The sequence below is a fragment of the Amphiprion ocellaris genome, chromosome 3, assembly GCF_022539595.1.
Source record: "Amphiprion ocellaris isolate individual 3 ecotype Okinawa chromosome 3, ASM2253959v1, whole genome shotgun sequence".
Taxonomy (NCBI): domain Eukaryota; kingdom Metazoa; phylum Chordata; class Actinopteri; family Pomacentridae; genus Amphiprion; species Amphiprion ocellaris.
The window spans coordinates 19303021-19330572 of NC_072768.1; the positions used below are offsets into that span (position 1 = coordinate 19303021).

The following is a 27552-nucleotide window of genomic DNA, read 5'->3' on the forward strand; positions in this document are numbered from 1 at the left end:
GCTAATGTCATTTCACTGTGACCGCCGAGAGGAGCACCGCAGCGCACCGTGCGCAGCTGAAATGACTGAGATGTGGTGACAGTGCGTGAAGTCAGACCAGGCTCTCTCAGCGCTCCTCTCCAGTGCAGCCAGTATCTGGGGTTTAAGCTTATCGCTTTGCACAGCTCCTGGTTCAGCTTTTCGGCACAGCGGTGCACCCTCTCTGGACTTTGCATCTAATGCCAATGAGACGCAGCGTGAATCGCCTTTCTCTCTTCGGGAATATTGGTTCTGGATACTCTGCTTGTTAGGACTCAACACATTTAGAGGTGAGTTGACCAAGTCTTTTTGAGATTTTGAACTCGAGAGTCTAAGTAGTTTTTTTTTTAACAAAACTGTATTACTTCTGTGATGTGCTAAAGTCTGTTTGTCGGATTTTTAATCTCATTTTATTTTTAGGTTTTACGCACTGAAAATGTTCCAAGTGATGCTGTGGAAAAGCGAAAAATTATGACTTCATTGTTATGGTTTTCATGAGAAAAACAAGCAGAACTTTCAATAATATATAGTTTAGCATTTACATACTCTATAAAGGCCATATGTACTTGTCTCAGTACCAAAAGTCAGCATACTGGTTGTAAATCCCCAAATGCAACTTTGCGCTTTTACGCAGCAACATCTCCAAAGAGACACATTTCAATTTCCCTGCGTAAAGTCAGAGTAGCCTCATTTCTCTGAGGCTGAAAAAAATGGTTAGAGTCGTCGGACGTGTGGAGGTGTGGAGTCCCCGGGGCCTCCAGATGTATGGACTCAGCTGTCGCCTGTCACTTTGGTGACAACTGGTCGGCGCTCCGTGACCGCTGTCTGTCCGCCACTGCAGGCTCCGTAGCTGTCAAGAGTGTTGTTGAGTGAGAGAGAACGTGGTCACACACGTACAGTATGAGAAGTTACCCTCACTTTCTCCACTTCTAGCCATGATGGATAAGGTGGGGACAACTTTAAAAGTGGAAAAAAAGAAGGTTTTATCTCCAGTAAGAGTCAGTCCTCAAATGATTTATTAAAGTAAGTGAATTCATCTGGAAATCTTTTTAATTTTTTTTTACTGGAATAACTTGTTTTGATTAGTCATTGTTGATCCCCTTGATGAGATGATCTCTGTCCTGCTCTAAAATTCACTGGCTGCTTTCTAAACTGAACCTGAGAGGAAGATGTACTTTTTTTTTATTATTCCAGCTTAAGCTTCTAGAAATAAAAGAGGAAAACTTCTGCATGCTGCTTGAGTGAATTCATCGCTCCTTATGGACCTCTCATAGAGCTAAGCATGACATAAAGTGGTTCCTTTGGAGAACAATGACACACCCTCTAGTTCAAAACATTTCCATCCTCAGCTGTGATAGAAAGTGCCAAACTTACAAGGCACAGGAGAGCAGTTGCTGTTATGTTAAACCAAGGCTGTCTAAAATAATATTTTGCTCTCATTGGACCACAGTAACTATCACCATAAGCCATTAAATCCTGTGCATACTTTCTTGAGGGCTGACAGAATGACAGGCCTACTTGGCTCAGTGCAAGAAAGCGGAGTCGAACTGGCCTGAAATCTGTTACTATGACCGCAGCTGATGAAAACAGAGCAAAGCTGATCCCAGGACAGTTCATGCAGGTGAAAGGACAGACGTAGGATGTGACATGGTCTGCATTTGGACACATTAAACTGATAGGCTGTGGAAGTGGTATGAGGTGTTGCAGTGCGATACAAGCGAGAGTGCATTGAAATAAATGGTATTATACTTTGGGGCACTTTGACAGTACAAAGGAGGGAGAATGACTGCAGGTTCTGCACAGTATCAGCACTGCCACTTCAAAGTGTAACTCTGCTGGAAAAAATCAAGCTACAATTGTTCCACAAGTTATTTTTATACAGTCACTCCCATGCATGGATACAGCACTAAAATGCTCTTATTTTTCTTTTATTTTGTTTGTTTTTATTTCTTGAGACTGTGGCCTGTAAAGGAAAAAGATCATACAAAAAGGGAGTTTGAATGTGAGTGCTGTGGAGAGATGCAGGGAGGACAGAGCACAGAACCAAGGTGGTGGTGTCACCTAGTGGCCAGATTACAGGTTGGCGGCTTCACTGCCTTGGAGTCACAGGAATCTTCCAAATGAGCGTGAAGTCAGTGAATTTTTTTAAAGTTCAACTCTGCTTCAAAGGCTTTTACAGTAAATTGCACTATGAGGTACCATTGCCAAGACAGCTTAAGGTTAAATAAAGGCATTCAGTTCAAGATCTTGCATTTAATTCCAGCTCCACATTGCCACATAGTTACAAATTAATGATTTTACATGTATTTTAACTGTGAATATTATTTCATGTATCAAACATGTCGGAAAGCCTCTGAAATCTGCATCTCATACCGCACAGTTTAGATGCTCTAGCAGAAAATGCATGTGTTGGGGTCGATGTGAGCTGAGCTTACGCTTTCAGTGATCGGCTGCAGGTGAGAATTTTCTCACAATCTAAAGTTATTTATAGACTAAATGATTTGCAAGTGGTGTTGTTGGAGCGTCTCCATGTGTCACAAACTGCTTGTTCACGTCTCATTTCCAAAGCCTTGAGGTGAATCAGAGGTACCATTAATAGAATCAAAAGACTTCCAAAGTGTGTTGTCGAGGGTTTGTATGTGAACGCAGGAGGGAAATAAATATCTGGCTTTATCATCACTTTTTTTGGCCACAGTAATGGAAACGGTTCTGATTCCACTAAGTCAACCAAATATTCACTTTATAAATGTAGATTACGTTGTTCAGTTGTTGTAGTACTAAAGTGCATTGTTAAAAACTGGAGATTTTAGGGCTGGACAGCAGATACAGATCAGTCTGCATTATGTATAAGCAGCTCATAAAGCTTCTTTGGACTAGAGAGGCTAACATTAGAACACATGGTGCACAGCAAGAGTGGTGGAGATGGAAACAAATCACAGAAATGAAAACAGTCTCAGACATAAACAGTGGGTCACGTCTTGGTGTGTGTGTCTGAGATGGACAGAGACAAAGTGTTCACCTATGTGTGTGTGTGTGTGTGTGTGTGTGTGAGACTGTTGGTGTCGCAGAGTGTGTGCACGTGTGGCAGACGCCCAGCTGAGTGTGAATGAGCAGAATGCGAGTCCCAGTGCCCGTGTGTATACGTTCCCCAATGTTGATTTAAAAGGCCAGTACCAGTGAAATGTACACAGAGGCCTGTTTGTGCAAAGCTAGAATGAATCACCCTCGCGTCCGTGTAAATCGCCTGCAAGCCAAACACTCTGGCAGCCTTTTATCCACAGACGTGGTCCAGCTCACCGCAGTAGGGCTAAAAGCAGAGCAGGACAGGGCCGTGTGTTGTGAGGAGCTGTCAGAGGAGGCCAGTCTTTCATGGCTCTGGACGGGGAGATGTGGCATGGAGTCGAGTTGCCACAGACAAACTCCAGAGAGCAGAGTCCATTGACTGTAAACTGTTTGTGGTAGGTTGGCAGGAGATTGGATGAAATATGGCTTGTTTAAACGCCGGTGGTCCCTGAAACTGTGGTCACTGGGCCTGGCTGAATGGACGGTGGCTTGGATGGTCAAATTTAGGGCACTGTTACAGTGTGGTTTTAGAGAGCAGGATAACCATTGTGGATGCTGCTGTCTGTAGGAGAGTATTGTTACTTTGTGCTTGCCATGCAGTGAAGCTTCCCCCCTCTTTCAAATGGCATCATGTATGAGAGTCAGTGGGATCTGCCTGAAGCGGTGGCACACATTGGATCCACATGCTAAGCATTATTCTAAAGTGATTAAAGGTAGTTAGTGATTTAGCGCTTCCAGGCACAACTCTGTTTATTAGGAGCTGCAGGATGATGTTAGAGGAAAAGGGGTTTGGCTCACACACTGGAGTTTAATGCCCCAGTAGATCTCTGGTAACCACACAGCATAATTGTGGGACCAACCATGAGACCACCACGATGATGAAAGTCATACTGACACACATGTTTCATTATCACCACCATGCATAGGCATGATGCTCTGGATGTATACTGCATAATAAGCATGGTGCAGCGCTACGAAGCTGGTTATTATCAGCATGCCTGTCTTTAATAAAGGGGAATAACAGATGTAAAGAAGCCAAATGTCAGCAACCTTGGTGATGGAGATTTTGGAAAGTTCATCTGAACCCACCTGACAGAGACGGTGGGATGCTTGCATGTTTTCGCTCCATCCTCCACTTCTATCTATCCAAACTATCGCAGCATCACAGGGATGGAAGCGAAAGAGAACATATTACCCTGAGATAGTCATTAAAAAGCAAACCTCATTTCCCCAGCACACAACAGGGGATTCAGTTAAAGCTTTCCGGACCCCCGGCTGGAAATATGCAAAACACACTCCCCCTCTCCACTCCCCTTCCTGTGGCTCTTGTTCCTCCTGTTGGCATTGTCACAGGGGTGGAGTCAGTGAGCATGGATGATATGGAAAAGGTCAATGGAGTTTAAAAATGGACCCTGCAGGGCAAGGGATTTTTGGCCTGACAACAAAGGTATTTCCTGAGATTTTTTCTGAGAGGTTACAGTTACAGACTTTGGGGACAGTGGCTGGATGTCTGCCAGAATATTCCACACAGACCTTTTACTCATTAAAACTCATTGTTATATTTTACTGTGTCATTAATCAGGCTTGGAAGCAAATATATGTACAGAGTTTGGCAAGTTTCCCAAATCACACATTGCTGAATATGATTATAATAAGTCTTTTAAAGTATTTCCTAAAATCTATCATAAGACGATTATCACGAACGCAAAGCAATAAATCAACACAATCTCCTATTCTATGTATTTTGGGAAGTGTATCTTCTTCGCTTTGTTTTCCAGAGGATATTTTTTTAATTTTAGCTTGTCCAGAGATAATTCTTAACAGGATCTTTCTACTGCAAATGCTTTATATTCATTATGAAACACTAACCATCTTCATCTCTACGTTACATTGGTTTGCCTCTATAGATAGCACACTGATATTCTTAGCATTTATTTACTGCAGTCAAAACATGATTATACTCTGCACCAGTGTTAGGTGGCAGATATTGACAGCCAATTCTGAATCAAAGCAAACATGAAGTGTTTAAAAACCAGAGGATTTTCTTAAAAGTTGTGCAAAATGAAGTTTGGCTCTTCTGTCAAACATAAGCATTTGAAATATGGTTAAATTTGTGTTTAGAAGTGAGCGTAGGCTTAAGAAAATACAGCAGTTGTGCAGCAAAAATACTAACAAGGGTAGACATTCATCCAGCACGTATAGTAACATAGTCAAATGAGCTAATCAAAGTATTTGAGTGTGTAATGTAAAACAAAGTAAAAGCCTGTTGCGAAACACCAGAGAAAATGTATATGTATTTATTTTATCATGTACACAATCATCATTTGACAAATGACTGTTTATAGCACCATAAATCAGCTAATTGGCGCAGCTATGACCAGATTTTAGTTGCTGTTTTTGGGTGATATAATTCTGCAAAAATGCAGAGCCTGAACTCTCTAGAAACTTAATGAAACGGAGGTTATGTACCCACTTCATTAAGTGATACAGAAAACAAGTAAATTGAGGTTAATTTTGCAACTCTGGATGCAAATATAACAATAATAATAATAAATTTCCAGATTCTTATTTGGAATGGTGGCCTTACTTGTGATTTTTTTTTTTTTTTTTAAAAACATTTTTATGCTTCATTTGTTGCTAAAGTTTACTTGGGATGCAGATGTCTGTTAATCTCAGCTGTATGATATATTCTCCAACCTACACTTACTGTGATTTATACTGTGAATCTGACAGCTCTTATAAAGCTCACACTCTGTGGATTTATGTTTAGTATTTTTTTTACCTTGTAATCTTGTATAATCTGTTCACACAGATGAAACATGTTATTATCAGTTGGAAATAGTCATTCATCACAGTGAAGACAGATGTTGCTGGATAACATACAGATGGGTTAATATTGACAAAGGCCAACTGAGGACGTGTCTTGCAGAGCGGCAGTCTGAGGCTAAAAGTGGGCTCACTGAGCTGACAGAAACAGTTCGTTTGGCCACAACCAGACGGCAGCTCCTAGTGAGAGCCAGTTCAAAGAGCCTGGCTTTTGTTTGCTATGCTCGCACCATCTTCCTGTTAAGGGCTGGGCTCCCAAAGAAAACAAGAGCGAGCTCAGCAGATGTGCACATCTGTGCATGTGTCCTGTCTGTAGGCAAATGCACGCTTAGGGAGCTTGTTGGATACTTTATGATCTTGAAAAGAAATCAAAAAATGAAAAGGCAGCTTAGATTTCATGGAAAGGTTTATGACTTTTCAAATTAAGCAGAGTGAATCCACACTCCACTCACATGTTCCATGGCTGAAAATGGTTTGGTGTCATTAGTGACCTCAGCATTAACAGGTCCAAAAATAACACACTGATGCTGACAGAAACAGACATATTACATGCAAGGCTTCTAAGAATACGCTCTGCCCTGGAGGACTGGTATCCGTAATTTGCAGGGTGATAAGGCAGCCAGTTGTGTCCCGTTTTCCATACCACACATATATTGTGCCAACACACACTTGTGCACACAGAGATCCCAGGCACTTATGTCTGGTCTGTATCTGATATACAGACTGAGCCCTCCTGAGGGCTTCAGACTGGACCTCAGTATGTACTGTAAATAGTATAACATGTATGCACACACTCCAAGTTAACTACATCATCTAAACTTACATCTCACAATTCACGAAGCAAGTCTTGGTGTTTGAGCCATCGTTATATAAAGAGAACTGGAGTTTAACATTCATTTAACCAAGGTACATCTGTAAGTCAAGTCTGTAGTCCCAGTGTCACCCCATCACACGTTACCTAATGTTAACACAATTTTAGCCTGATAACAGGTTCACCCCAAAGAATGATGGGTGTCAGGACCAAAAATGGGTGTCAAATACAAAAAACTGTCCATACAAATCAGTTTTTCTTTCTTTTTTTAGGCTTTTCCAGGGACAACATGATCAGTATCATACATGCCACTTTAAACACTCTATAATCACATAACTGAATGCAGCAACAATCACATTACACAAAAACAGTATTTAATCTAAACCTGGAATGAAGTAGTGCGAGGTATGCTTTTTATAATTGAAAAAAATAGCATTGGGACAGCATTTAGTGTCAGCAAAGAGGCTAAACCAGGGGTCGGCAATTAATTTTCATATGGGGACACATGAGAAACTTTGACGGTTGTTAAGGGCCGGACCAGTACACTTAAAAGCTCTGCTCAATATATATCTCAACAAAAACAGTAAATGAAACAATACAATGATATAATGAAAATGTGGAACACAGAACACAACTATTTAATTAAAGATTTTGTTTTTTCATTCAAACTATGATTGCTGCCTATTGAGTTGTAGATATTTACTATCATAAAGACATACTTAAAATGTGAAACTGATTTTCCAAGTGCTTTAATTACTTTTCAGCAGTCACTGTTTTTACAAGCGAAGTAAGTAAGTCATCACTCAGAATTTATTCTTAATCAATATGACCATCAGCTGGCAGAGATTTGAAACTCGCCTTATCACGTCAGTTTTTGTTCATCATGAACGCTATGAGGTAACTGCTACAGCTTATCTGGACTAACAGCTGCTGGATGTACAATAACACTGCACACATCTTGTACCATTATAGTGTTGTCAGTTTTGTCTAAATTTACATTAAGATGACTGTGAAGCATAAAGAAAGACAACAGCTCCCCACTACACTTACAGCAATGTTCAGTATATCTCAATAAAAACAGTAAATGAAACAATACAATGATGTACAATGCCCAACTCTTGAATCTCTGCTCTCAGATCCCAAACTCTTTTAAGCACCTTGCCCAGGCTGATCCATCTGACAGCTGTCTGGTAACCAAGGTCACCATGTTCACTATCATCTCCTCCACAAAGACAACAAACTGTCTGTAATTCAATGCTCTTGCCCTGATGAAGTTAACTACTTTAGCTACAACATGAGTCACATGGTTGATTTTTAGCACTGACTTACACAGCACCTCCTGATGTATAATACAATGCAAAAATATCAGTTTCTGTTCTGGGTTTATTTCAGTCACTTTATCTTGCATCCGTTTCAAAAGTCCAACATTTTTCCCTGTCAAATTTGGACAGCCATCAGTTGCAACACCAACTAAATTCTCCCATTTTAGTCCCAGCTTGTTCATGCATGTATTTACCTCAGTGAACAAATTACTCCCCGTGGTGGTTCCTTTCATTGGCTGCACAGCTGCCAGCTCCTCCGTCATCTCAAAGGTTTTTGTTAGTCCACGTACAAAGATGAGTAACTGGGCTGTGTCACGGACATCACAGCTCTCGTCCAGAGCCGAGGAGAAAACGTCAAAATCGTACACTTTGTTGTGCAGCTGAAACTCCAGATTTATGCTCTCCACCCGCCTCGTTACGGTTCGCCTCCAAAGGGTCACATTAACGAACGCTCCTTCTTCTCCGGGCATATAAACGCTGCAGAGTCCACCAGACATTCTTTTATAAACTCTCCATCAGGGAATGGCTTACTGTTTTTGGCGATTTTGTAGGATATTACTAAACTCGTCTTGACTGCTGCATCCCTTGATGTGAGCTTTGGTAAAAAAAATCCTTGCTGCTTTAGCAGTTTCTCTAGCAAACCTTCAGACATCCTCCCCGCTCTGTATCAGTCAAATGTTTGTACTTCTCCGCATGTTTGGTCTCGTAATGTCGATTAGTCAGATTATAATCCTTGAACACCGCGATCTGTTCTCCACAAACTAGCCCACAGCTTTACCTCTGACTTCAGTGAAGAAATACTTGGAAGTCCATGTCTTGTTAAAAACTCTGCATTCGGAATCAATCTTTCTTTCTTTGCCGTTAGCTGACCAACAAACCAATCAGCGCATACGCGAAGTATGGAAAGCACGCGCGAAAAAACGTTAACTTAGCAGATCTTTCCAAATAAAAGCAGTGCAGGCGTATTGTTTGCATGTATTGTGATGAAATACATTTGCATTGACTTTTAATATTTTCCAGTGACCTCATACGGGCCAGTCAGGGTCATCCGGCGGGCCGGGTGTGGCCCGCGGGCCGTAGGATGCCCAGGTCTGGGCTAAACTAAGGTAGCTGGATGCATGAATCCCTAATTCAGAGCAACGTTTTTAAGGTTCATGTTTTATTATTAGCAGTTTTTCACCCAGTGACTGCAAATGCTTTATGTATTTTTGGAGTGACCATTTTTTATACTTCTCTTAGACTGTGGATTATAGAGGGTTGGAAGGAATCAGGAGGGAGATACTGTATTGGGAATGACATGAGGTTGTTGAGACACTGGATTTTTATGACCAGCACCCTGAGGCCACCACACTCAACTGTACACATTCCTACAAAGTAACATTCATTTATGAAAAAATGCAAAAAGACAAATGTTTTAAACATCATACAACTCTCAGTTTTAAACGACTTAAGCCAAAAAACTAAAATTAAGGGAGGTGCCAAATGTATTCTACATCACTAGGTTATCAACTTGAACAACAGGTTCAATAGCTCAACCTGTTGTACAGCAGAGGCTACATCAGCAAAAAGACTGTTTAAAAATTCTATGGACGGTGCACCAACAAATTAAAGTGTCAAAGGTATGCATCAATGCAACAAAGATCACAGTGTGGTCAACGGATGCACACATATCCACATATAAGATGTAGTGTCTCCAAACATGTATAACCTCTCTGTCCTCCTCAGACATGTGAGTACATTCGACACATCTAACAAACAAGTCAGCATGGCTCATTTTAGAATGGACTAAAAGTCCAGCTGGACATTTTTCTCTGTATATTTTAATGTGAGTCACATGAGGAGGTGAAAGGGTCAACAACATCAGAGCAATGGGGAGCCTTACAGGGGAGATCATTGGGCCTCTCCTCTGCTCTTTCTGCTGTTTTTACTACCACTTAATGACTTAAATTGTGTCCAATTAAGCAGAGCTGGAAAGAAGCATCCCCGCTTGCAGTTGTCAGAGTTCCCTCTGTGCTGTGGCACTGGAGCATGTGTTTAATTAGAACACTCTAAAAAGACTGTAACAGAGCGTTTCTTCAGGAATGTTAATCATTAGTGGGATCCTGACTGAGCAGCTCTTAACTGTTTCAGAGTATTGTTGGATTCCACGGTTTTCCTTTTGAAGCCATGCAGCTGAGGAAAATGCTTCCACGTGTGGAAATTGTCAACCTTTTCGTCTCCTTATTTAAACCGCATCGTCTCCTTCGACTGCAAACAGCTTGTAGCATTCACGCCTAAATATCGCCTGTTTTGCTAGGACGGTCTCATTCATGTGTCCGTTGGTGCCCAGGGCTGGAAACACACAGGAAATAGTTTGGTTGCCATGTGAATGATATACGGTTGAACTTCGAGGAAAGTTGAGAGGAAAAGCCCAGATGTGTACGAGGTGTGAGGTTTAAGTGGTGTGTGAGTTCCACTCTCTGAAAGTATGAGGTCATAAGCTAAAAATGTAGTGAAGTCTCAGAGGTCACAAGTGTTGAACCTGGACATCGACAGGGTGCTGTTTGAACAGGAGCCATCAAACATTTTCACACAGGACGGAAATGAATTCATGGAAAACCCAATAGCTTTTATAGTCATAGGGAAAATCTTAAAGCTTCACCGAAGAAATAAAATGGTGGTAAAACAGAGACTCGTTGGTTGAACACATTGGTTTGGGGTGTTAATGGGGCTGTTTTGTAATTTTATGTCTATATTCATCCCACTTTGTCCATGGAGACCACACATGACAGGCTTGGCCCTTTGCTGATCCAGTGCTTTTGTTAGTGCAAGTGTGTAGTGTAAGAGTAGCCCATTCATCCTCAGCCTGCTCTGTGTGTAGACAGCCACAGGCTTTTGTTGAGTTATAGCGTCCTCAAATAAAGGGGCTTCCTCCCTTTAACAGCCCCAGGAGCTCTGTCGCTCCACTTCCCATTGTTCCCAATGAGGTCCGGCTTTTACAACTAGGTGAGAGGGTGTCAAATCAAGAGTGAAATATGACCCGTCCTGATCATACAGCTCTGCAATGTTTGGCAATACAGTTGTGTACGTATGATAAAGTAAAGAAACAACTTGTTTCCCGACACCAGGTTCTGTTCAGAGATGTGGCCTGTCATGTGTTGCATGTTACTCCATTGACACTGGAATTCCACGTTGCATTACCTCACACATGACACAATAAGGTTACTGCAAATTAAATAAAGAAGAAATAAAGGGGTAGATAAGTAGTGTGTTGATAGAGAGCTCCCATAAAACCAGGACCATTCAAACTTACATCATCTGCTTAACAGCTATTATGTTATGGTTTTATACAATAGCATTACATACTGTAATCTAATAATTAAACGCAGACAGCCTGGTTATAGACTTATAATTTAAGCATTGTGGCCCTTTGTGTTCCTATTTGGTAAGTTTGAAAATTAGATTTTCAGTTCAAGTTGAAAAGTTCACATGTAACTGTATCTCATTACCAATTTAGTCCAATAAATCTCAGATTCTTTCTGTTTCTCATTTAGATTTTTCCTATTCAGTGCTTCAGAAACATGTGATCATTAGGGGTCAAGTGTCAAGTGAGTAGATATTTCCCTTTAATTTTTACAAATGTCTCTTGTCAGAAACTAAGCTTAGATCTAAGCTTTGCCCTCAGCTGCCTCCAGTGTGTCAGAGTGAAACAGTAAAATGGGGTTATGTGAGGGTTATAGGGCTAACAAGCCCACAGTCTGACCTGAGTTTGTCAGCGCCAATCTAGCTAAGTCAATATCAATGCGCTGACTACTCCACCAGTTGACCTTTTCCTCCCTCTTTCAAGGCGTAAAAAGGATTGTTGTTACAGTAGGGTGATAGGCTTTTATTGGCCTTTATAACTGAAGCTTTTGTTGGGCCTGTGTCCTGCTAATACCCGTTGACAAGTCATTTAAACCTTGAGAATGCCTACTTTTTATAAGGTAGCTCACACACCAGTGAGAGCTGCTCTCAACAATGGTCATCAATGACTGTAAGTTAGAGACTGACCTTCCCTTCGCCCCCTTTGGTGCCCCAATTTATGACATGTCTTCAGACTAAACTTGACTCATTTAAACAGATTATATCAGGCTCTAACTCATGATCATGTTATCATGATCGCTACATCTCGCTTACTGCTAGATGTAGCAGTCAGCATTGACTAGATGCTTGGTTTAATGGGTCCCCTTCTTCAAGGACGTGTTTGGACTAGAGAAGAATGCAGTTTTATCGTTGGGCGTTGGTTCTGATGATCATCTTCCCTGTCCTGTCATTGTCAGGGCATGCTGGTCACAGACAACCTCGCCGCTAGCACAGGGCGTACTTTTTCTACTTCTTCTTTTACAGCGGTGAGAAGGTGCAGACCAGGTGTGAGATGCTGTTCAGGTCGTTGTGGCTATGACAGGGGAATGGGCCATAAAGCCCCGGAGCCATAGATTTATGGGTCATCTGGTGCTCCCTAAGGTCAAGGGTCAGGGATGCGTGACTTGTACAACTTTATATTATTCAACTATCTGAGGTGAACCTTGAACTGTGCAGTTCGCTCCTTCTAACTTTAGAGTGGTAAGATCACAGTAGGATGTCGGGGGTGATGTTATTCTGATGCATGCTCCTGTAAGAGAGACTGAAGATAATTCACAGATGACTTTAAATAGATGTCCACTCCATAGTTCACTGTCAATGTCCACATATTTAAACTTCAGTTTAAACCAACTTCTGCAGTTTGAAAATTGTAGAAGGTGTAAGAAACCAAAAAGATTCCTTCAAAATACAAATGTGGCAAAACTTGCAGTACATCAACAACTGATTCATTTCTACTTGAAGGAAATAAAGAATGGCTCTGCTTTCATACTGCCGTTGTTTCACCACAACTTTTGTCCAGATCAGTTGACCGTCTTAGTTTTGCATTTCATGAATCCTGCCTTTGAATCCAACACACATTGTGTTGCCCCTCCCCTCAAAGAGTTGCTAATGGAGCAGGGTGCTGAGTCTTTTGGACCACGACAAAGGCCTGAAGTTTGCTGTGAAAGGGTGCCTCTCCTCCCTGGCCTTGGCTGCTACAATGGCTTTGTCCACACAACCCGACACCTCTACAGTCCATCTACCATGTCAGGGTTAATACACACCCTGACATGGTGTGTATTTTCATCAGTTTACTAATTCAAATTTTTCAGTTTCAAATAAAAGCTTGTTTATTTTCTAAAGGGAATATCTATAGGTGTAAGCTGCATTTCTTTCAATTGAAATGATAGTCACCATTCAGCATCCACATTGGGATATTTTAGCACAAAATGGTGTGAGTGTGACGTGTGAGTGTGCAGAGGACGGACAAACTGCCACTCAGTCAGACGCTGTCAGTCATGCACTAGAAATGAGCTTTTAACCTTCATTTTAGCAGATTTTTTGATCAAACATGCATCAGGGTTTGCTTTCGAGTTAGCAATGTTCAACCAATACGTGATCTGATTAAAGGAGAGCGTGAACGCCAGGCTAACATGCATTTTGATACATTTGAAAACAATTCTACTGCCTGAAACTCTGTTATATCAGCCCACCTATTTAAAAAAACACAGTCGACAGAATTAGGTCTTGACGTCATATCCACAAAATTAAACAGCTGCTAAAATGTTTATAAAGAAAGCAATTCTAGCTGTTTAATAGATTCCTTACTTCCTAGTAAAATGTTCTACTGCTTTGTTTTACAGTCTGTATGTTAACACTCTACAGCAAAAGCCTCACTGAAAAGAAAGAACTTGTAGTTTTCTGGGACACAATTATGTCCACTGTAAACGTGTCCTTTTGGGAGAAAGTAACACTTTGACATTGCCACCAAACAACTGCAAAAAGGATGCGAAAGGTGCAAGTGTCCAGAATTTGACCCGAACTGGCCACTTTTGTTTTCTGAGGCAACAGGAAGAGACTCACCTTCTGACATTCTTGCAGAGGTGAAGGAGAAGCAGAGGTCAACTACATCCTCCCTGAGGAGTTTCACTGGATGGGCAGATATGTACATTTGGGTTTTGCAGATGTCTTAACCTTAAAGGCAAACAGAAAGGATGTCATTTAACAGATGTGTTTTAATAGATATTAAATATTATTCTACTTTCCTACAATTTCATTTAGCAGACACTTTTATCCAAAATGACGGACACCTGAGAGTAGATACAGCACAAGCAAGAATCTAGTCAGGAGAAAACAACCTGGATAAGTCCCATAAAACAAGTTCAAATTAGTATTCTATCATGTCATATTTGTAGTATCAAGATACATACAACTAAAAAATATACTGAAATTTACAGTCAGCTGATCCAAGCAGTGGATCATCATATTTGAGAGTCATTTCCAGTCTGAAGTGAATATCCTGAAGTCTCTGTAGCATTTTGGTTAACACTTTGACTCTTCATATATAAATATAACTATTACATAAAATATTATAAAACATGCTATATGTGGTTCTAATGATAAGGTTACATGACCTAACAAAGTTGAGTTAAACAATATTGGATATTTTTAACCCTCATTCAGACAAAGTTAAGCTGATAATCACAATGTTGTGGTTGAAGTTGTCAGTTGTCTTAGACGGAGGATTCAGTGATTTACATGCTAAAGGCCTGATAGCTGCTGTCATGATAGTTGCTGAGATCATGTTCAGTTTGTGGGAAAGTGTATTTGTGAGGCTGATCTAAGACGTTGTGGATGGTAGGAAGCAATTTTTCTAGCGGGGTAAATAAAGCATCTTTTGTTCATTTGATCTGACAATCGGTCTATAATCATAAAACTTTAGTTAGCAAGCTGCGCTCTATAACTTAGTGACATTTTAGCGCGAAAGAAATGAAAGACAAACCACCAGCTAAACCAAAGCCTGACTGTAGCAGTCACCACCTTCCCCACATCTTTGAACTGTTGATAGCGGAGGAGAAAAAAAGATTGTCATGTGAAAGCTGTTGTGGATATGGGGCGGTTAGTGTGGTGAAACGAGCTCTGCCATCACTGATGTGCTTCTTAAAAGTGCAGTTCCTGTGCGTTCTACCGGTGGTTCTCATTTGGGAGCATGTGTTTGAAGTACGAGGGGAGGGCCTGCTGAAGGAGAGACGCCTCACTCTGCCAAACCCCGCCGTGACTGGCTGCTCTGAGGTTAAGAGGGCCGGGTTAGGAGGAGGAGTGGTGGGTGAGAAAGACAAGAGTGGGATGACCATCTGGTTGAGCTCCTTCATGTACATGCACATGCACTCACCTCACTCAAACACTCTCTCCCATGTACTCAGACATCCTCTTGACTTCTTACAGTCTCAGCTTTGATATGGGCTGGTCCTGTGCTGACAGCTCTGCTAGAGAAGGCTGACTGCTCCTGTCCTGGATTTAGAGCTCAGAGGATCTTGCATAGATATGGAGCCCAGAGGCTGGAGAACAATCTAGGACTGGATATAGCGGTGATAAGATCCATTTTCCTGCTCACCTCAGGAGAGTTGGCCTACACTGAGGTAAGACCCAGCAGGGGAAAAAAAAAGTACTCTCAGACGAATCTGCCTTGGTTGTAGTGATGCTAAAAGAAAAAAAAACTGTTTGCAGAGGCAGAGATGTTAAAGTTAAAGCATAACTCATCTTTGCTTGTCTCTTGGTGATTCTCTTAGAGTGTGAAATCATGTGGATTTATTATTCCTCAACTTAAAGTAAGGATGATTTAATTATTAATCAGTGTTTTGCATGATTCACAAAATATACAGCACATCACAAGCATAGATGAAACTGTAAGAATTTTTTGACGTTTGCTGAAAGTCAAAGTCTGCTTTCAGGAGCAGTCCTGTCAAAATAAGGCAAAATGAAGGACGTCAGTGTTCAAAAAGTTGATTTAAGTCTCCTGTACTGCCAACTGAATGAACGAGGGTGTAATTGCATTTCATGTCTGCAGTGTGACAGCACTACACATGTGTTGAGTCTTAGTTCAGTCTGGTTAGAGCATGCAGGTGGTCTCACTAGTGTGGATCTCTGTGGGGATGTCACTCCCATCCATTTGGTCTTGGAAAAACACTCCACACAGCCACAGAAGGAGGCCTCCATAAGCTGACCAAACTCTAGCCATGTAGCAGCTCAACTCTGCAAAAATCAGGTTTCTCTCTGGTTCTTTTGTCAGCAGCATTGACACTTTGGTGTTTCCTCGCTGACTGGATTAAAAGAAATTCTGTGAATGAATATCCTCATTGTTCTGAAGTTCTCATTTTTATGATGCTCCATTGGTTTATTTAAGTTTGGGATATAATGGTCATTCAATTACAAGTTTAGCCCTAAACAGTAATTTATTTAGAAATACATGACTCTCTTGGTTCACATAAGCCCTGCATTTTGATGGTTTTTACAAGAAATACAACATATGAAGTGCCAAAAGCTGACAGGCAGTCATTTGAAAATATTTGTGTGCACAGGGAGAGCATTAATACCCTGCATATTTTTCTATCTTGTCTGACATAAAAAATAAACTGATTTATCTGAGTTCAAGCTCAAGTAAGCAGGGACGCTGAACAGAATTTCTTGTTTTTCTCTCCAACTAGAGCCTGTCCTACATTGCTGAGGTAGCAGAAGCCAAGTTAAACATGTTGGGCTGGTTCAAACTGACAGAGAGCACTGTGTTGGGTTGTGTGCATGTCCATCATCCACTTCCTAGAGGAATATAGACAGTAATTCAGACCAGAAGCTGCTTATTTTTCCTGTGCACTCGCTCGAGGGTTGTTAATCCAAGGCCCTAGTGTCTGGATTTTTGGGGACTCTCGGTTTAACTGTTGTTGGAGACTATTTAAAATGCCACTGTTGCCTGTATTTATTGGTCAGTCGCAGCGTGAGGTTCTGTGAGAGGTTTGTATTTCACAAAGTGATAAATAACGTGTCAAGTCAGACAGTACAGTCAGACACATGCTTTTTTACAAGGTGAATACTTATAAGTGGTTATTCTGTTCTCTAACGAGTCACATTTACACCCACTCATTCGTTGAGCTCCTGTTATGTAGAGCTTGTAGGAATATAAGCTTCATTGTGCACTTTCTGTTGAACACAAGCCTCCTCATTCATTCTAAGTAACGTGTGGGATGTTTAAAAATCTGCATTCACAGAAAACCTTTCAAAGCAAAGATGTGTTTGAGCTTCCCTCTTTCACCTGGCATGACTTAAATTTCCCCTCCTTTTGTTCAACAAGACATTAACATTATCATACATGTCGGTTGGCCTCAGTCTGATAACACCCCCGCCGCCCTCTAGCCCTCCGTGGGCAGATCAGTCAGATATGCAGGCCTGCAGCTCCCAAAGCCATGTTAACAAGCACCTTTACAAAAGAGTGAGGGGCTGTTAAACATTCAGGACTACAGGGGTCTGGCTAGTGTGGGAGGAGGGCAAGGCGGGGGGGTAGGGGTGTTTGAAAAAACCATAGATGCCTTGTTAGGAGGGAAACTTTAAAAGCCAGCACAAGTGATGAGTCAGTAAGTTGGCAGGTTGGTGTGAGCATGGTTAAGTTAGTTGGTTCAGTGCTTCTGTCATTCAAAGTGTTAAGGAAGCATTCTGGGCAAAGTCGGAGGAAATGAACTGCATGACATCTAAAGGAAGAATTAGCATGCGAGCAGATGTGGTTGTATTATAAGGGGGCTTCGCCTAACACTGAGCCGTGTACATCCTGTGTTCCTTCTGAGGGGCCTGGCTAAAGTTCAAGCCTGACATTCCTGTGAGTCAGGTTTGGCTGTGTGAGACATCCTCACAGATACTTGGCCAACATGTCAAAGCAAACATCTTTCTAACAAGTGTGGTGCATGAGCGATTCTGCGCATGATAATAATGTGAGGCAGCGAATTCACAGTCTCTTGGCTCCTGACTGAACCTGCCTATAGTTAGCTATCTCCCACGTGAAACCCAAGCTGCTCTCAAACAAGGCCACATTTTTGCAGGTTATTTTGGTCTCATTTGCAAGTCAATAGATGCAAACAGAACAAGCGAGTGTCTTATTTCTCGCCCTGCTATCCGTCTGACGACAGGTTATCTGGGTTTGAGGTCTTTAACTGTCATGTATGAGGAGATAGCATGCCACATCATCTGGAAAAAAAAGACTTAACGGCAGATAAACAGACTCTTGATGGAATAAGCCTTTAGCGGATTCTTTGACAAAGGCACCATTGTTGAGGCCATCAGAGGGATTTTAATGGAACATGTCATAAGGCAGTCTGCCTGTCCTTACACTTTGTGATGTAATGCCTTTACAAATTCCCCCAAAAGCCCATGAATCCACTACCACCACTATCCATCATAATTTGATAGTCTGTGACTGGGCATGCTTGAGCGGGCATGCCAGTCTTTGGCAGTCGGAGGCCACAGTGTCTGACTCGTCCTTGAGGAAGATGAGTTAATATGAATAGCCAGTAGTTGCCTGGACTGGCATGTCTTGTGAAGTAGTAAATCATCCACAGGAGGGCCTGGTATGCCACCCATCATCGCTAAAAGAGAAGCAATGTCCATGAGCACACAGCTGACTCTGACAGGGTGTTGATAATGCTTTATGTTCCAACGTGGACCAGCTTAGCCTATAGTGTCTATATGCCTGCATCCATGTGTGCATTCCCTCGTCAAGTATAGGACCTGCACACTCCCAGAAGCAGCCAAGAACATATATCATTCTAGCAGAGAGCGCAGATTTTCGGGCCCCTTTACTGTCACGTCTGTGTTCAAAGGCTGCACTCGAGTGTGTCTGGTTTTCTCAGCTGTCTCTCTGCGGCCCTCTGTGCCCTTGCCAGCCATGGGGGGTGGAGGCTTGGGGGGAGGTGGTGTAAGGGCCTGGCTGCTGGATGCTGGCTGGGCTCCCATTTGATCTCAGATAGAGCCTTCGGCCTGTGAGAAATGACCACAACTGGACACACATTCATCATCTCCGTGTTTACTTGGTCCTAAAAAGCTTATAGCAGCTCATGGAATAAAGTTATAAATGTTAGAAAGTGATTTTAGGAGTTATAGAAAAAAGCATTGCCAGACAGGTGAAGTAGTTATTTAGGAAGGGATGGATGGCATAAGAAGTTCAACAACTAACCGTATTTAATCTACACAAGTATAGTGCACATACTTATTTAACTCAACCATGGTGAACTCTTTGTTCAACTGTAAATTTAAAAGCTCATTTAAGTTCAAGCAAGAAACTTTTGAAAGCAGCACACTCTTCCTGTTAGAAATTAATTTAAAATCAATCACATTTACTGTTGCTCAGTTCAATAAACTAAAGGGATTTTGCAGCTACAGCTCAGCTCATTATAGTAAACTTAAGATGAATATTGCAATTTTACAGATGGTGTTGAAGCTGTTTGCTGACCTAATGATTCTTTCATCTTGTGTGACTATTAAACTATGGTTTAGAATTTACTATTACTTCATTTTTATCAGCTGCTACGTGGCCAAAATTTGCCACAAAAGTATGCCGGCTTTGAAGTTATTCTCATTTAGAAAGACTGAATTAATTCAGTGATTCAGTGAAACAAGCTATTTATAGTTTTTATTCTCTCATCTCGTTGTTACTACAGCAGTACAGTCATTTATGTGGATGTGTAGAAGTGCATTAATGACTGTTGTCACCACACACATAGGTCAACGCAGTTCCACTCTTTGATCTCCCTGCTCTTTTTTGTCTCTTGTTGCACTGTCAGTATCAGTCAACCCCATCCGTCCATCCTGTAACCATCCCTCCCTCCCTCTCCAGCTCCTTCACCTGTCTGCCATTGCTTTGTCCAGCAAAAAGATGAAAGGACCATCAGACACTCACTGCAGCAGGTTGGAAAACAAACAGTCCAAAGAAAAAGGGGAGCTGAAGGGAGAGAGCAGCCTTGTGGACATTCCTCATATGGTGGCCCTTTCTAAAGTCCAGGCCTGTGTTTATACAGACCTCAGGCTCAACTGATCAAGCCAGCATCAGATCCCATGTGGTGGCCCCTCTTGGGACATAGTATGACGCGGCACCTCCGCAGGGTAAAGTGATGAGTCATGCAGACCTAAAGTACACAGATGATGTGAAACAAGAGGATTTAACAGCCAGTGTTGTTCTTGCTTTTGAGTTAAAGGCAAACTGAATAATTGAATAAAAAAGGAATATGAGGTCATCGTCCAAGAGTAGGCATATGTATAAGCAACTCCGAATGTGCTGTGTGTATTTATGAATAGCTAACTGCTTGTTATCGTCGCTGTAATGAGATCGGACATCACCTCACGAAGCTTAGGGAATTTCCTAATGGTCTCTACATCCTCAAAAGCCACATGAGGAGGGTACATGTTTAACTGCCACCACAATAGCAGTGAAAGGGTATAGTTCTCTTTATGAGCATCTTTATGTAGTAGACTCATCACCAGAAGCGAGCCAAGAAAAGCTTGCTCAGATACCATAATGGGCTTTTGAGGAGGGTTGCAGGCCTCATGAAAGAGGCCGTGATGGTGTGATTCAGCTGGTGGTTACCATTCAGTGGAATGACACTGACATGAGGGAAAGGATTATATGGAGTGAGGATAGCATCATGCAGGAAGTGATCTACAATTTTGTTTTCATGTCTTTCTATCCTCCCCTCTTCTCCTCTCCTCTCTCCAATTCCTATTTCTGTCCTCCCTGCCCCAATCCTTCCATCTTTTTGTCTGTCTAGTAAAAAGAGAGTCTGATGAGCCTGACGAGCGCAGCAGGGCCAGCGGCTGGCTTTCAGGGTGGAGCCCGCCAGCGAGACTTTGTCATGGAGCAGAAAGTCAGTAAGCTAACCTCTGGCTTCCAACGCAGCTCCACCTCTGATGACGACTCTGGCTGTGCTCTGGAGGAGTACGCCTGGGTACCACCTGGCCTTAGACCTGAACAGGTAAACAAAATATTGCTTACAAGTGACTGTGTAATTCCTGAGTCTGCTCAGTTCTTTCTCTTACTGCAAAGTCTTGCAGCATGACATTGTTCTTATTAATTGTGGCATCTATTTCATTGGCTTATAATCCATTTCTTCCCCAAATCAGCACAGTGAATAATAGTGTATCCTCCTGACAGAGAATAAAAACAGCCCTGACCTGATTCTAACTCCCTTATAGCCCATTTGCCTGGCCCAGATAAACGCTATTCAGCACATTATTGAATAACACACCAAGTTAAGTGTGTATAAAATGGCACCTATGGGACAGACAACATATTTCATAAAAGTTCCGTGGTCTTTTTGTTTGCGGCAGACTTGTCGGGCTCTACCATGCAGCCACTTACAGGCAGGATGTGTGTACTTTTATTTACAAACTGCGGTATAGCAAAGTCTGCTTGTGATTATCAGAGATCTGCTAGGAGGAGGACTTGGTGGGTCGAGCCTGGTGCTGCTGGCAGGATTTAGGAATCATGGGGCCGTCTTTTAACAAGCCTTCTCCTCCACAAACACAGACAGGGCTGTTAGTTGTGTCCGCAGGGCAGCCAGTGTGATGTGGTACTTTTCCCAAATCTGCTGCATTTTTCCTCTTCTCTCCTTATTGCTCTCTCTTGTTTCTCTCCTGCTCCCAATCTCTCTCCATCCCGCTTCCCTTGTTAAACGACACACATGGAAGCAATGAGCGGGTGATGGGCAAGAAGAGATGGGTTTGAAGCAGTGGAGAACACCCGAACCCCAAACACGCACGCCCTTTTCTACTGAAAATGCATAGGTCAACTGTAATGCCTTTACTGCAGTCATTTCCCTTAATGGGCTGTGCACTATGGGTCATCAGTACACTGTAGAAACACATAGGTCCTGGGTGATAGCTGACTCTTCCCCAGACCCTAGGGAGCTGGATGAGAGGTAATAGCAGCATGGAGATGTGCATAATTTATGGTGGAGGGGGGACGTTGGGTTGATTGTCAGGGTAAATTGCTGTAATCCCCCTTCTAGACAGCCAAAGCTGCAGGAAGTCTCCCAGCACACAAGACAAGCACATCCCACCTCTTTATCTGGGTGACTGTAATAGCCCCTCCCTCATAAAGTTTAGTTTTCAGTGGTCAGCCCCAAGGGTCAGGGTGCCACTGTGACAGGCTGCTTTGTCCTGTCCCTATAGAGACAAGCATACGACTGAAATATACAACCATTAAACTGATTTGACCTGTTGACCTGTTCAGGCTTGTTTAGTACAGATTTATGAGGAAGAATATTCCTCCAGTGTCATCATCAAAGAGCACTGCTGATGTGTTGTTCTTTTGAAATACAAATGATTTGGGTGTTAGGAAAAACTCAAGTGAACATTTTGATTCCTCAAAATCAGTCTTCCATACATTTACAGAGAGAGATCCCAGAATGTGTCTCATGACAAATTAATGTGCCGGTTCTCGTTCGCTGGAAATGAATTTGCTGAATTTGTGTTAATGAATATTGGTCTGCTCTGTCCGAGATAATAACAGTAATATATTGCTGCAATTCTATGGATGAAAAACTGTGTTTTAAAGAAAACTTACTGCAAAACCAAAAACAACTATAGGCTGCAAATGATGTCCAAAAACGATTGAAAATGTATCTTTTGGAACCGATTTCAGTTGGCTTCTGTTGGAAATTAGTGAACACTCTCAGTTACCATAAAATTGATATATTTGTTGTTTTTTTAAAATGTTTTTTCTGCAATTTCACCAAACCCTGCCTAATACTGTACCTCCATGCCATGATCTCCCCAGGTCCAGCTATATTTTTCCTGTCTGCCTGAAGATAAGGTCCCCTATGTCAACAGTCCGGGGGAGAAGTTCCGAATCAAGCAGCTCCTCTACCAACTGCCACCACATGATAATGAGGTGAGGATATTTTCTGTGCACGTGTGTAAATTCAAGACTTATCCAGCAGGTTCTCCCATTTACCCCACAGCTGCAGGAAAGATCCACTCTCCATTTTGTTTGAGTAGCTGTATCTGCTGCCCACTAATCCCTCAATGTTAGAGCCTTACCACGTCCATGCCATCCCACTAATGTGAGCCCTTGGCATTCACGTTGACATCACACTGGGGGATTTTTGTCTCACAATCTTGTAGACATGTAGAGTGGGCACAATGTGACTTTCGACTTGATGATTTTATGGTGTTTGCCGGGAGCCCCCACCAGCAGGATTCCTGTCATAGCACTGGTTTTTACGAGGACTGCTCAGTGGGAGAGAGGGATGCTGGTTGAAAGAGGCTTTATGTGATGCCACCACCGCAGTGGCACCACAGTTCGACTTGGCTGTCTCTCTTCTTTTGTTGCCCGTCCTCTTGATTTCACTCTAAACACAGGCCTTGTTTGTGTAAACGTCTGCTTTCCCTCTTGTTAAGGCTTTGGGAAACATCAAAAAGGCCTGTTGTAAAAATGAGGTTCTCAATCAGGGACCGTGGGTGGAGATATGTTGGGGGGGTGAAGGAAGGGCAAGCTGGGGTCAAGAGTTGCTTTTATTCAGCATGCTCTGGTATGCACTCTGCCCTCTGTGATACTCACCTAAGTTTATAACCTTTATTAGTGGCAGTCAGCCCTGCTATAGGGTCTCTTAAGAGGCATGATATAAAAAGGTCACTTGAACCACTTGAACAAAATTCATATCACACTTGGTATCAGACCCTTAAAAAGAAGTTATCCCATTTTCTGATTGGGAAATTTCCCATTTTATGGCTAACGTATCACTTCCATTCTCAGATTCGTTATTGCCAGTCTCTCAGTGAGGAGGAGAAGAAGGAGCTCCATATGTTCAGTGTCCAGAGGAAGAAGGAAGCACTGGGGAGGGGCACAGTAAAACTACTGCCCCGCAATCTTCTGAACAGCATTTGTGAGCATGTAAGTTCGCTGTCTCATATGTATCATTTACAGTGTGGAGAGGACTGGGACAGTGGTAGTGTTAAAAAGTTGTTTCGCATAGTTTAGCAGCCAAAGGGTGACCATAAACCAAGTCAAAACATAGTCCCACTGATGTAGCTCTCCACAAGGACACCCTTACTTCCCCAAGATTGTTTTTACTTCTCTTTTTGAGTAAAATATTCTATCCCAAGTCACTATAGTTGATGTGAAAAGTCATGTTTTTATAGGTCAGGATGACATAGGGGAAAAGGAATCTGCCAGAGGTTGCAGTTAGGACAACCTTATGGGCTGGCAGACATACATGAGACACATATTTGCCCTCTCCTCAACATAGCAACTGAACTTTGAAGGCATATGATGTTGTAGTTTGTATGTCCATGCAGGACTTGCATGATGTTGTCATTGAATATACTGAAAAACTACAGCTAATGTAGAATTTTAGAGTGACTGCAGGTTTTAATCAGTCATGTCTGCATATTGCAGTGTGGGGAAAACATCAACGGTGGAGAAATGGCAGTGTTTGCTACAAGGGCGAGCCCTGGGCTGTGCTGGCACCCGGCATGCTTTGCCTGCTCCACATGTAGTGAACTGCTGGTAGATTTGATCTACTTCTACCACGATGGAAAGATCCACTGTGGAAGGCACCATGCTGAGCTCCTCAAACCACGCTGCTCAGCCTGTGATGAGGTAAAACCACAAGACTGAAATACTGAGAAAAAACATTGTAGCGCAGAAAAAATGTCTAAAGTTTATAGCCTTTAAAAATTCCTCTGGAATAGAAAAAAACATTTGTCTCCACTGACTTGAATAAATACAAAAAGTACATAAAAACTGCTGACAGCCAGATAGGCTAAAGATGACTGTCTTGTCTCATCCAGTCTATGTCTTTGTCTATAGATCATCTTTGCTGATGAGTGCACAGAGGCAGAGGGGCGCCACTGGCACATGAAGCACTTCTCCTGTTTTGAATGTGAGACAATCCTGGGAGGCCAGCGCTACATCATGAAGGATGGCAGACCATACTGTTGTGGCTGCTTTGAGTCTCTCTATGCAGAGTACTGTGAGGCCTGTGGAGAACACATTGGTAAGATCACAACTTTCTTTAGTTATAATACAGTCATTAATGCCTAATCATTCAAATCGAGAAATAGTGCATGTGTGGCTTACTATCTCATTTCATCTTCCCCAGGTGTTGATCATGCTCAGATGACCTATGATGGGCTCCACTGGCATGCCACTGAGAGCTGCTTCAGCTGTACCCAGTGTAAGAGTTCTCTACTGGGTTGCCCTTTCCTACCACATCAGGGTCGTATTTACTGCTCCAAGGCCTGCAGTCTCGGTGAAGACGTGCACGCCTCTGACTCCTCTGACTCTGCCTTCCAGTCAGCACGCTCACGTGAATCCCGCCGCAGTGTGCGCATGGGCAAGAGCAGTCGCTCAGCCGACCAATGCCGGCAATCGCTCCTCTTCTCACCCTCTGTCAACTATAAGTTCCTTGGCTTCAGTGGAAACCCTGATGACACCCTGACCAACAAGCTTTCTCACATGAACTTATCTGATGAGCATTTCTGGAGGGGACGTGTTGAGGAGACTGAGGCACCTGAGGACCAGGAAGAGGAGTGGGCTGAACATGAAGACTATATGACTCAGCTGCTATTAAAGTTTGGGGAACATGGGATCTTCCAACAAGCCAATGACTCCAGGCCCACAGATTTCTGGATTGCTGAAAAGGATACCAAATCTAAGCAGGAGTCCTCAAAAACTGGCAGTGTTGGTGGAGGAGGAAGGGGCAGCCTGGCCAGTAAGAAGTACCAGGCTGACATGTACTGGGCACAGTCACAGGATGGGCTAGGGGACTCTGCCTATGGCAGCCATCCAGGCCCAGCGAGTAGCAGAAAAATCCAGGAATTGGAGTTGGACCATGGGGCTGGAGGAGGTTTCCAGGGGGAGGAACAGCAATGGTACACTGACTCTTTGGAGTGTATCACAGACGAATTGAAGAAGACAGATCAAAGTGTCCGGGACTCTATGGACTCACTTGCTCTCTCCAATATTACTGGTGAGTGGACAGAATTCAATAAATCAGATCTGAGAAATGAATATATTATGTTTTAACAGTGGTTGGTTGTAAAATAGTTTTAGCTCATCTGCAAAGCATTTTTATAATTTTTCTCTCTCCTCTCTAGGGGCCTCCGTAGATGGTGACAGTAAAGACAGGCCCTTGGTATATTCGCTGCAAGGCTTTCATGAACTGGAGACAGAAGACTGTGAGAAAACAAGTAATATGGGAACCCTCAACTCTTCTATGTTACACAGAAGTGCAAATTCCCTGAAAAGTCTTGCATCTGAACAAGAAGAGAATGCTCCAGAAGAAGAGGAGGCGCCTTTGGAGGAACGACCCAAACCTCATGTCCCTGCCCTCAGGAGGACACGTTCACAGTCTAGGCCCCAGCAAGTCAAATTCTCTGATGATGTTGTGGACAATGGCCATTATGGCGATCTTCCAGTGCGTCAGCCTCCTATGAGTGAACGCACTCGTCGGAGAGCGTACCACTTTGAGGAGCAGGGCCAAGAGCTTCACTCTGGTCGCCATCATCACCACCACAGGAGGCGTCGCAGTCGCAGATCTCGCTCTGACAATGCTCTTAACCTTCTGCCCAAGGAGAGGGCCCAAATGTGCTACAAAGCGGACCATAGAAGGAATGCTCTCGGCCCCAAGGAGCACCAGGCCTTCCATGGTCACCCTAATCCTGCTGCCATGTCAGACTATGGGCTACATGGCCCATCCATGGGAAGGTTCTTGGGGCTGTATGGAGATGATGATGATGACTGGTGCTCCACATGCTCTTCGTCCTCGTCTGATTCTGAGGAGGAGGGCTTTTTCCTGGGTCAGCCCATCCCTCAGCCCAGACCCCACAGACATTACTACACTGATGACTTGCCTTGCCCTGTAGCAGGCATGCCATCTCCTCCGTATGGCCAATGGACTAAGTCAAAAAAGAAAAAAGGTCACAAAGGGAAAAATTGTATAATTTCCTAGACTTTCTTCTTTTGTGCTTTGGGTAATGTTCTGAAACTCACCTCTGCCTCTTATGTTCACTGTTTGAAATACAATAACAGTCTGCTTGCTATTAAATGCTTCGCTGCACTCAATTTACCAAGGTGCTTGTGTAAAACACAAGTTCATATTCTGATTATTCATAGGTGTTTGCTTCTGTAGCATTACAAAATGCCGGTAAAGTATTTCAGAGTAATGCATATTTATAAAACACAATTTAAACTGTGTTTATTTAACAGTGCAGATATTATGTATATATTGTAGAATTTAAAAAAAAACAAAACGGCTATTTTTGTACCCTTGACATGCTTTGTACCAAAATGGCATTAACAGTAAACTATTGGCGGTCGGTGTAGAGATGTTTTTTTTAATGAGGGTGTCAGAAATGTAATGATAAATTGACTGTGACCCAAGCTCTTCAAATGTGTTTTCGTCCAGGCTTGTGCAGCGCTAACATGAAAGCACAGTGTGTATTAAATTGCTTGGTTGAGCGGTGTATTTATGGGTCATTGTAAGCAAATCATTGTAATCTGTATAAATGTACAAACTGGAATATAAGGCAAAGATAGATGATAATTGTAATAAAAATATCTATATATCATGATTTTTGTTGTTTTTTTCCTGTACAAATGTTTTAAATGGATATACT

At 42.5% G+C, this 27552-nt stretch overlaps 1 protein-coding gene and 1 long non-coding RNA gene across 7 annotated transcripts in view; both read left to right on the forward strand.

Moving 5' to 3' along the window:
* prickle1a (prickle homolog 1a) lies at positions 1-27507 on the forward strand. 2 transcript variants are annotated; one of them, XM_023285813.3, is made up of 8 exons: positions 1-308; positions 20700-20903; positions 22709-22822; positions 23687-23824; positions 24329-24532; positions 24743-24929; positions 25035-25904; positions 26032-27507. In XM_023285813.3, exons 2-8 carry the CDS (start codon positions 20715-20717, stop codon positions 26883-26885), a joined length of 2556 nt encoding a protein of 851 aa, XP_023141581.1. In that variant the 5' UTR covers positions 1-308; positions 20700-20714; the 3' UTR covers positions 26886-27507. The 2 variants fall into 2 exon arrangements, with proteins under 2 accessions (XP_023141581.1, XP_023141582.1); XM_023285814.3 differs by lacking the exon at positions 1-308 and adding an exon at positions 14744-15539.
* LOC129348553 (uncharacterized) overlaps positions 1-27552 on the forward strand; it is a 159469-nt gene that overhangs the window by 83782 nt on the left and 48135 nt on the right. The window lies entirely within an intron of this gene.

Excerpts from the sequence above, each read along its gene's own strand:
- prickle1a (XM_023285813.3), top strand. The coding sequence starts at position 20,715 with ATGAGCCTGACGAGCGCAGCAGGGCCAGCGGCTGGCTTTCAGGGTGGA. Across the intron at positions 22,823-23,686 it reads TGCCACCACATGATAATGAG|ATTCGTTATTGCCAGTCTCT; the intron begins GTGAGGATATTT and ends TTCCATTCTCAG. Across the intron at positions 23,825-24,328 it reads TGAACAGCATTTGTGAGCAT|TGTGGGGAAAACATCAACGG; the intron begins GTAAGTTCGCTG and ends TGCATATTGCAG.